Genomic DNA, 10794 nt, shown 5'->3' on the forward strand with positions numbered 1-10794 from the left:
AACGTCCGAGGTCTACGTGTGCAGTCTCATCAGTCTCATGTTTTGGGTCTTTTTCCAAAAGCTTCTCACAATATCTTGTTTGAATTTTGGCCCGTTTCTCCTGACGGAACTGGTGTAACTGGGTCCAGTTTGCTTCAGGAACCATTTTAAACTCTGCCCACAAATTTTCTCTGAGCCTGAGATGTGGACTCACATCTCAGGCTCAGAGAAAAAAGCCAAAACTTTCGGGGTGGCCAAAGTTTTGGCCACCCCGAAACTTTGACTTTGTCGTCCTTAAGCCACATTGTAACTGTTTTTGCGATGTGCGCAGACACGCTGTCCATCTGGAAGACCTGAGGTTTCCCACCTTTAACTTCCTGGCTGATTTCTTGGTACATAACCTCAATATTTCCAATTGATGTTCTCTTCTGCTGCCAATTTCTGAAGCGCACCAAGCTAGTCTTGCCAAAAACTTGATGACAAAAGTCTTACAGTGCATTGGTCTCAACTGGCTCTTTTTTTTGAAGAACAATTTTGTTTAGAGACTTCATAGTTTATTTTATTTTCTATTTGGGTTGTTTTGCTTATTTATTTTGGAAATTTAAAATGTCTTTTAGTTCCAGTGTCAAATGTTCCATAGAATTTAAAGTTTATTGATCTTTGAGAATGTGTTCTTGCATTGTTGTTACTCCATTACCATAATATTACTTGAAAATGGTCTCAAAACAACAATATTATCGTTTATTGCAATGACTTCTGGGACAATTTATCATTCAGCAAAATTATTTAACATGACAGACCTAGTCATGGTAATTTTTAACAAATATGTGAAAGATATGATTATTATTAAAGTCAAATACTATTCAACTTTGTAAAGTCATGTTCTTATTGTCCCAAACTAAAGACATACATATCCTATGTGTAACCCTCTCAATTTCTTAGAAAGTCATTAGAAATATTTTTAATGTTCTCTCTCGTTTGTCTGACATTTAACAAATATAAATGACTTTCTTGGCGCTAACTGACCAAAACAGGACATGTTTGATCAGATTTTAACTCAAAAATTCAATTTTTAAAACAATGGTGACGTGTCTTTTTGTAAAGCGTCTGTAAATATCTGCAGCTGCATCTGAGAGCGCGCGGGGGGGGGGGGGGGGGGGGGGGGGGGGGAGGGGGGCGTGGCTGTCCCCGCACAGAGCTGTGACAGCCGGGTCTGTCACCGCAGCGTCCTCCCATCTGTGCGGAGCCGAAAGGCGGACCGGGGCTGCAGGCGGAGCGGAGCGGAGCGGAGCGCTCACTGACCGCAGGCCCGACGACGCACAACTACTCCTGGTCGTGGGAGTAGTTGAGTAGAGTAGAGGCGCGAACTTTGGGCTACGGTAGTCCGGCCCAAGTCTTTTAACCTGTTGGGACGTTTTAAAGGAACTGAACGGGACAAAAACAACAACTCTGAAGACTTAAAAATTCTTCCTTTGCGATTTTCTTTCTGCGTCTACAGGAACAAGAATGCCTCTATAGCATTTTTTTTTTAATGGAAAGCTCTAAATATTCACACTTTATTTCCATGTATCTAAAGGTTGGGGGGATCTTATAGCCCAAATATTAGTGGATAATCAGTGAATGCATGACTTCGGGTCGTCTCGCGCCGGAATCTCTAATTGGACTCATCATCCCATCCCGTCCCTCTCGCGATGCAGCAGGAGCGCCTGCTGAAGGTGCTGGTCATCGGCGACCTGGGTGTGGGCAAGACGTCCATCATAAAGCGGTACGTCCACCAGGTGTACTCCCAGCACTACAGGGCCACCATCGGGGTGGACTTTGCCCTCAAAGTGCTCAACTGGGATCACAAGACGGTGGTGCGGCTGCAGCTGTGGGACATCGCTGGTGAGTTAAAAAAAATATATATACCGGCTGATAAACCTCAAGGATCAGCTGCGGTTTCTCCTCCTGGTCGTTGAACGCTCAATAGTGTTGACGTAACGTTCAGACGTTATCGGGTCGGATACCGCAAACACTGTGAGCAGGAAATAATCTGCTATCGCGGCTTCTCTTGACTTTGAGAGGGGAAACTGAGAGACGAGCATCTTGAGACTTTGAGAGTCGTTTACCAATATGGCTCACATGTCAAATAAGGCAGCGTGGTGGAACACGAGCTGATTGTTTCAGGACAAGTGTGTGCAAATTCCTTTGCTCAATATTCTGCTAATAATTTCGCAATTGCGGTGTTTCCGTTAAATAAGACATTAAATTCAAAATCACATAATAAGGTTAACTCGATAAGTTATTTAAAAAGTCATGGCAGGGATGTAAACAGCTACATTATTACATTCTTGATTCAGTCATGGGTATAATCATCCATCCATCAAAGGAGACATAGGCGTTGGAGAAAAAGCCCTAGTCGGCCATTTTACAAAACAGCTGTAGATTCAAAATATTCCACACGCAACTTTTTATGAACCGTGCAGTGAAAGTTCTGGCAGAAGCAGCTGAACATTGTCCGAAAACAAAAACAAACCATCAGCCTCCAACCACTTCCTGTCGTCATCTTGGTTTTCGCCAGTAGTAACATCCGGGTGTTGATCACGTGACTCGTGTGTTTAGAAACGTGTTTCTATTGCAGTTTTGCGAAATACACCTATTTCGATATGGCTGAAAAAGCACCTCGTCCTGGTGTGAACACTTTTTATAAAAGAATGCGTTTTGTGTTGTTGTTTTAAACGTGTTTCCATTGACCAAATTTATTTTGGTCATTTAAATTTGCGCAAGTTTTATGTTTAGTGGAATGGCGGCTTATTACATTTTCTGGCGAGTCGCCCCATTCTTCCATTTTTAATGGAAGGTGTGCTCAGGTATGCTGAAAAACACATAAAATCACTGTAATTTTTTTTGGAATTTGACAAATTGCAAGATACATATTTATATTAATTAGGCTGTAGGCCAATACTTACATATTTGTGAAGTGTTGCCTTCAAGAACCTGTGTTCAGACCTCAACCAGTCTTTTTGCATAGAGTTATCCCCCCCACCTCCCCCAAAAAACTAACTAAAAATCTTAGTTTTTGATTGCCCGGAGGTTTCAGTGTGAGTGTGCTTGACAACTTGATTTTGTCAAGTCAAGTTTCTTTTAAGTCATGATTGAGTTATACAGTGTTTTTAGAACAACTAGAGATTAGATAGTTGCTTGATTGTGTGATTAAATTGTCTTATGCACATAGAAAATATACAGTGCCCCCCCTTAACACGTAGTAATCATATTGCTCTAACTGCGTTCTCACCCTGGTTGGCTGAATCTTGCTGACACGTCCAACAGTGATGGGGCATTATGTGACACATTAGCACCAAGAACATGTGGTGAGCCACCATTTCTGCTACTGTACGTGAAGTTAAAAGCCTCCTGTGTTCAGATAATGAATCCAGCATGTCTCCTCCTCCTGCAGCCAATTACACTGTTGGGAACTGTGTCGCTGCTGTCCTCACAACTGTCTTCCCTCACTCATTAGCATGCTCTCGCTGAGCTACATGCACATCCTGTTGGCTTGGCTGCCAGGTCAGGTTCCAGCTGATAGGAACTGTCATTTGCATGAAGACGTTTAGTTGAGGTGACACAAGAAGACTTTGTGCCGGCAGTGACGAGCTAGAGTAGTTGCGTGCTCTGTAATAGTTGATTGTTGCATCAGGCGAATAAGTTTGCACACGCGATAAGTCATTATAAAAACATTCCACGCCAAACATCCTCCAACTACTTCCTGTCGTCTTCTTCTTTGTCGCTTGGTCCAGTTGCAACATCCGGTTATTGATCATGTGAGCCGTGTCTCCATTGCAGTTTAGAGAAACAAACCAATTTCTATACGGTCACGAAAACCACTTTATCTTAGCGCCAAAAGCTTTTATTGAAAAGTTTTTTTCACAGTTGCGTTGTTTCCATTAAACGAATTTATATTCCAAATGTCAAATTGTGCATTTATGTGATCATTGGAAAGGCAGGTATTGTCAGCAATGCAATAATTGTTTCTCCTTGTGAAAAGGGCAGGGAAATATGTATATGGGTTATTGACCATAACTGCAACATTAACATTGTATGTCGATACTGGGTCAAATTTCCATTTTGGTGCATCCCTAACAGGCTGTTAGCAGCTAAATGGTTGAGCTATCTGTTTGAGTTTTTAGGTTAAAAAAAAAAAATAATAATAACACAACAACAACCCTGCATTGTTCAGTTCAATGTTCTCACTGAAGTGAACACTGCTGATATTTATTCAAATTATTGGTGGATTTGTTTCTGCTAGCTTGTTAGCTTAGCATAAAGACTGAAAACAGTATAAACGAGTAAAACTAGCTCTGTTTAGCTGCTGTCAGACACAGTCTAGTCATGTGTGTATAAGTGTGTGCATAATTGTCAAGGGGGTGTGTGTGTCTGTGTAAGTGTATCTTGCTGATTCACCTCTGTATTAAGATCATGTGGAGGAAGTTAGTAACTTGGACAAAGACTCATTTATGCATTGTGTGTGTTGGTGTGTGTGTGCATGTGTGTGTGTGTGTGTGTGTAACATTCAACAGTGGTGCATGCATCGTTCTATAAGTAGGTCTGATGGGTTTTTTTCACTGTTTGTGTTCATGGTAAGTCAGTGGTGTGAAACACAGTAGAAGCAGTTCCTGTTCTAGAGAACAGGAACACTTAAACATAGCTTCACCAAAGCCGAAAGGGGCAGTAATTCAAAAGTGATATTCATGAACAGAGCAAAAAAATAGAGACAAAATCCCATTATCTCTAGATAAGACAACAGAGCTACTTCCTTGGCTCTGAGAGTATTAGCTGTGTACGAAATGCTGGCCTTAAGAAGTTTCTAGTAAACTGTTTGACAGCTCAGAAATTCATGTTGTGAATTTGGTTCTGAATTAACAACAACAAGGAAAAGGAAATGGGAAGTAGAAATGAGCCTTTGACCTCATTTCACGCCCTGAAGTGGGTAGTAGAGCTGGACCAGTTCTACAAAAAATATCCGTCACGTCTGATTGAGGCTCAACACAGAGGCTTAAGAAAAAGATATCAAAATACGTATTCTGCTTATGTTGCATTGCTTTGGCAACAAGGGTATCTAGGAGCCAAAGCTCCATCGTGCTGCATTCAGGAGTTTTTCTACATTATGCAGCATCACAAAGACTTATTTTAGACTTCAGAAAGATATCTCCCTGACAGGACAAGACAGAAGTTATATCTGTGTCTTTGACATTTCTGGTACATCAGTAAAGTATGAAGACAGTTTCTCTTGTTTGTCTAGTTAGAAAAGTCGATGAGAGGAAACACAACATGGAAAGTTGAACCACTTCACCAAAATTCTCCAGGACTCTGGTTCAGGGTAGATTTTCTTAACTCCTCCCCTCTACGATCACAACAGACATTTGTTGTGATGAGATTTGATGCGAAATGAAAAAATGTCCCCTCTGCTACCCCTCTGTTTTGGGGCTACAGACCAAGTTTGTTTCTAAATAAACAACCTGCAATGGCCTTGCTTTCGTTGGTGACATTGAAAAGCCAGAGATGATCTATATACTGCATTTATTACACACCCTGATGGAAACTGCAAGGATGTTCAACGTAGGGAAGTGAGATGCTGAAGACTCTAGACGTTGTAGAACCGTTAAGATTGATGCGTATCTTCAGTTTCCCATTGAGCACTGGGATCACACCAGTAGAATGGCAGACTGGGATGGGGATCCCAGTGTTAAGAAGGTGGAGTAGAGACTGCAGTGAGAACTCCTAACTTTTCAGGTGCTGGGGTTGAATAGGTCTTCTTGATGCTATCGTCCAGCCCAGTGATCTTTGCCGCACGTCTTTCTCTTCTCTCACAGCCTACTTTCTTCTTTGACCAATCTCCAATAAAAGCCACTGGGGCCAATAAAGCCTTCAAAAATAAGAACTGGTAACTTTAAAAGACCTTTCAACCTAAACTTTTACAACTTGGCCAGGTTGACGAGCCATCAATGCACGGGGATAACATGTAAACTCAATGCAGAAAGACCTTCGAGTGTAATTCAAACACAGGACTTTCTTGCCTCGACCCAACAGTACTGCCAACTGCATCCACCATGCAGCCATAATGCAGATACTTCTGGAGAAAAACTGTACATTCAAGAGGAGGGGAGAGTTAAACATACATAAACTGATTCTTTGACAGACCTGTATGAGCTTTTACTTTATAAAAACTTGACCTTTCAAATTTGGAAGGTAAAGACTCACAGGAAGCAACTGTGTGCTGGATGTCAATGTAGGAACAAACCCAAGTGTCCAAATTTTATACCAATGTACAAAGCCATAGGAGAAGAGGAAAAAGAAAGGCTAAAATCTAAAAAAAAAAAAAAAAAAAGGCTAATAGATTTTGATTACATTGATATCAGACATTGGTTTGGTAGAGCATCTGCATCAACAGAGCCTGATTTTTGTCAGCCCTGTCTCTCCCTGACAGGACAAGAACGCTATGGGAACATGACCCGTGTGTACTACAGAGAAGCATTGGGGGCCCTTGTTGTCTTCGACATGACCAGGTTGGCCACGTTTCAGGCCGTCCTGAAGTGGAAACGAGACCTGGACTCGAAAGTAAGTTTTACAAACCACCTAAGGAAAAAGCTGAAGGAAAGAGCTGCTGAAGCTGACCAAATAACTTTAAATTGCAAAAATCTGTTTACTATTCACTTCAATTCAGTTTGTCAAGAAAAAAAACTTCACAGAAAGTCAAACATTTTTATAGTTATAGGTGAGCTTAAATGATGATTTTTAAAACTACCGCATGTCTTTATGATGTTAAGAAACATTTGAGAACTAGTCTGCCTTAAACCTGTAGTATGTTTTTCTTTCCACTTGGGGGCAGCAGAAACAACTTTTCTTTTCTTTTTTTTTTTAACGCTGCTGACCTTTTAAAGCCCGGCCAATAGCAGGACCACATCCATGGTCCTTGTGGACTCTTAATTTTACTGACTGATAGCCTTTAAAGATCCAGGGCTCGGTTTGGTTCATTTTTAAAAAAATCATTTTCACTTCATGTCTCCCCCGTTCTGATAGGTCACTCTGAGCAATGGGAAGCCCGTTCCAGCCGTTCTGCTAGCCAACAAGTGTGACCAACGTCAACTCGGTCTGTGTCCCAAACTTCCAAAGCTGGAGAAGTTCTCCCAAGACCACGGCTTTGTTGGCTGGTTCGAAACATCTGCTAAGGTGGACTGTAATTTTCGTACTGACATAATATTTGCACTACTTCATGTCTCTGAGGAGGAACTGTAAATTAACCGCAATCTTTGCTCACATTAACATCACTTCATTTCATAGCCAACCACTTTTAGGCAGTAGCTTCCAAAACATTTTCTTGCTTCAGCTGCCTCTGCATGACTGAAGTGTTGTCTTAATGCTGAAAACATTTTCCAATTTTCTTATGCACAAGAAGCTCATAGTAAAAAATATATGTATATTATTCAAAATCAGCAATCTTTTCTGGGCTAGAAAACATAACATAGCAGCACGTTGGTGTGAGTGAAATGCATCATTTGAAATTCACACTGCTGGATGTTAAAGAGGTTGTAATCAGATTTTCAAAAACAGAACAGTAGACACTAAATAGGGAAATCAGGCAAACTACATTTCAACTAAAACTAGGTGGTTTTTGACCACAAAGCAGAACTAAAAGTCTCAAAAACAACTCAGCACTGAGTTGCCTCACCTTTGGTGATGATTTGGTGGCACCTTTCTGTCGCTAACAGGTTTACAGCTTCCCAGTCCATTTAGATAAGTAACCAAGGAGCCGAGCGATTCTTAAATGAGTTGAGTGGGTGGCCTTATTTTTTTAAACTGAGCCAAAATTCTGCAGCACATCTACATGCTAATGTTGTCAAAGTCATGCTAGCATAACTGACCTACTTCTCTCTCCCTTGCTATTTTTTTTTTTATTAAAAGTTTTTACTGACTGATGAAATGTGATAAACTTGTTTTCAAGTAGTGATAGTGTTGACAATTAATAGCAAATCTCTGCTCACTTTTTTATACATAAGCATACATTTGAGATTTAGCTCGTTATGTCAACAACTTGACAGCTAAAACCAAATGGTACTCATCGTCTGCGAGCAACTTCTTTGCTGGATCTTGCGCGCTTGACGTCACGTTTCAGCGTGTCTACAGCTAACAATTTAATAAAGAAAATCATCCTTTCCTTCTTAGAATTTTTAAATTTGCCAAAAACACAAAAGCCAAAATATACAGTAAGGGTACAAATACTTATTCTTAGCTCTGTATGCCTCCTCTGTTATTATCGCCATCCTTTTCTTGAACCTTTAACCTCTGTCTCCAGGATGACACCAACATCGACAGTGCCATCACGTGTTTGGTTAAAGCAATCACGTCTGCGGAGGAGGAGAAAGTGTCGCGTGACGCCGCTCCAAGCGAGTCCGACGGCGGAGTCATCGTTCTGCCTCGTTTCGACCACAGCGCCAAGGAGAAGGGACTCAACGACTGCGCCGGGTGCACCTCCACCAAACCCAGACCCGGAGCCAGCGACTGATGCAGATCCACTAATATCATGGAGCGATGACTTCAAATCTTCCCCTTTCTAACATTTAGAAGTTTCCCTAACTCTCTGACGGTTTTTTGGAAAACTCTATTGGAGATGTTTTCTGACATTTTTGCTTTTCCTCCAAGTCTCTCTCTCTCTCTCTTTTTTTTTTAACAAACTGGGTATTGTATGTTTTTTTTAAGACCAATTTAAGACTGACTTCATAACTTCAAAAGCATTTTCATGTGGCTGCTGTGTTGGGAAAGAGTTTTGAGACAAAATGAGGCACGAGGGCAGCATTCTTCTCAGAAAGATGATTGTTAAAAGCACATCAGCAGTTGTGAGACTTTTCTCTCTCCTGCCTTAAAGTCTTTTCTTACAAAGCGTTTTTTAATTGTCCTAAATGTTTGTCTCTGAAAGCTAATTTCTCTGTGTATTTTGGAGTGATTTATTTATATTTTACATCAATTAATTATTAGACAAAACTCTGTCATGTTTTACTCTGTTCTGTCTGCGTAAAAGCACAAACTTTCTGTTTTAATGATGCCTGTTGCTTTTGTCCTGGAACAGAAAATCTTTTCTTTCTTTTTTTATGATTCATAAATTAACTACCACCCAGAGCACACGTCTTCGGAAGCAATGAGACCTAAATACATGGCGATGCTAGGAGGAAACCCTTCACAATGGCTCTTAATTTGGCCGAATCAGCAACTTTTTAAAAATACAGACATAGCAAATGCAGATTTGAGCAGTTTTGGAATAAACGTTGCATTAAACTTCCACAAAAGAATCATACAAGTATCATTAAAAAAAAGTATCAATCCTCTTTTAGTAAATTCCTTTAAAAATGACCACAAATTCCCCACAGTAGATATTCAAGTTGCCTTTTCACAAAAGCTTACATAACATTTGCAACTCTAAATAAGTTTTATTTTGTTGGACTGAGGGCAAAAACAGCTATTTGGCTTCTAAAGGTTGCAGACTCTTGGCTCAAAGCGTATCCGTGTGATAAAACGAACCAATTCCTAAATCTAACATTAGAATCCGTTCCAATCCTTGAATGTTGCTCTTTAAATATTCTCTCTATCCGGTCTGACTGAGGTAATTTGCAAAGAAGAATCTAAATAATTTCAGTTTCTAAATGTAGAAAGCTGGTAAAGAAAAAAAACCCTGAAAGCTCTCTGGCTGTAATAGCTCTATTTCCTGATCGTCCTCCAGGTTCTTTTAGAATTTGACAATCTAGGATTTGCCGGATCAGTCTTAGGTTCTCCATTTTCCGTCGTTATCAGTCACCGTCTCTCCAGGTGACGCTCTGCAAACGGGACACGTCGCTCTTTGTTCAGGTGTGGATGTTTGGCCTTCTCTGTGAAGACGACTTGTATCCTGGTATTGTAGGACTTGTATCATTAGGACTTGTATCCTAATGAAAGGCCCCCCTTTCCGGCTCTTTTTCGCCACTTTTCACAAGGTTAAATGTCATCGTCTGGGAAACCTCTCCTTTAAATGTCATTTTCCACCTCAGATGTTTCTCCGTATTTTCCGTGAGCTCCAGCTTTTCGTTTCCTACATCCTGCTGCATGTGTCAGCAGCTGGGAGCTTCGGAGTCAGTCCTCTAATGGGTGAGTGTTAAAAGCAGCAGCGCCTGAGGTCTTTCTTTCTTAATGGTTCTGTTTCCTTTTGTTTCTCTACCTAAGCGCTGAAAGGCGGTATAATTTCTTTAATCAGTGTAAAAGAATAATACTTCCTTTGTGGAGCGTGTTCTTTTGTGTCATGTATCAGATGCCATCTATGTTGTACAGAGTCATAAGCCTGTAAATGTCTTCCTTAAATGAAATCAACTTTTTCTCTCTTTTTTTGCCAGATTTGTTGACTCGTTGAAGGTTAGATACAAAAGACAGTTCATTCACGTGACTGAATGGGATTTCTAAATTGATATGTAGTTGGAAACTTAAAAGATAAGGAGCTCTTTAACTGTTAGAAGAAAAACACCAACAGGAGACATAGCAAACCGGACTTAAAAGTGCTTTATGTCGACAATTTCAAGCGTACAAAATGTTTCAATGTTCATCCAAACACAATCATTAGCTGTACTAAGTGAAATCAGAAAATGTCTTTGAGCTGTAATTTAAAAAAGCTAAAACATTGGCTTCTGATCTGATCCACTCTAATCCAGCATTTCCATTTCTCTTCACAACTGTGTCATCAATACACCTTACATTGATTAACTGTGCTGCATTTGTATTAAACAAAGAAGCAGTCATGTTGCTTATCTTTTCTACAACGTA

At 40.4% G+C, this 10794-nt stretch overlaps 1 protein-coding gene across 1 annotated transcript; it reads left to right on the forward strand.

Moving 5' to 3' along the window:
* Positions 1 to 1216: 1216 nt before the first annotated feature.
* LOC102228070 (ras-related protein Rab-38-like) lies at positions 1217 to 10347 on the forward strand. Its single transcript, XM_005809206.2, has 4 exons — positions 1217 to 1863; positions 6443 to 6573; positions 7036 to 7185; positions 8309 to 10347. The coding sequence occupies exons 1-4, from the start codon at positions 1671 to 1673 to the stop codon at positions 8516 to 8518; spliced, it is 684 nt and encodes a 227-aa protein (XP_005809263.1). The 5' UTR covers positions 1217 to 1670; the 3' UTR covers positions 8519 to 10347.
* The last annotated feature ends 447 nt before the right edge of the window (positions 10348 to 10794 follow it).

This window comes from Xiphophorus maculatus, chromosome 14 (genome assembly GCF_002775205.1).
Source record: "Xiphophorus maculatus strain JP 163 A chromosome 14, X_maculatus-5.0-male, whole genome shotgun sequence".
Classification (NCBI taxonomy): Eukaryota; Metazoa; Chordata; class Actinopteri; order Cyprinodontiformes; family Poeciliidae; genus Xiphophorus; species Xiphophorus maculatus.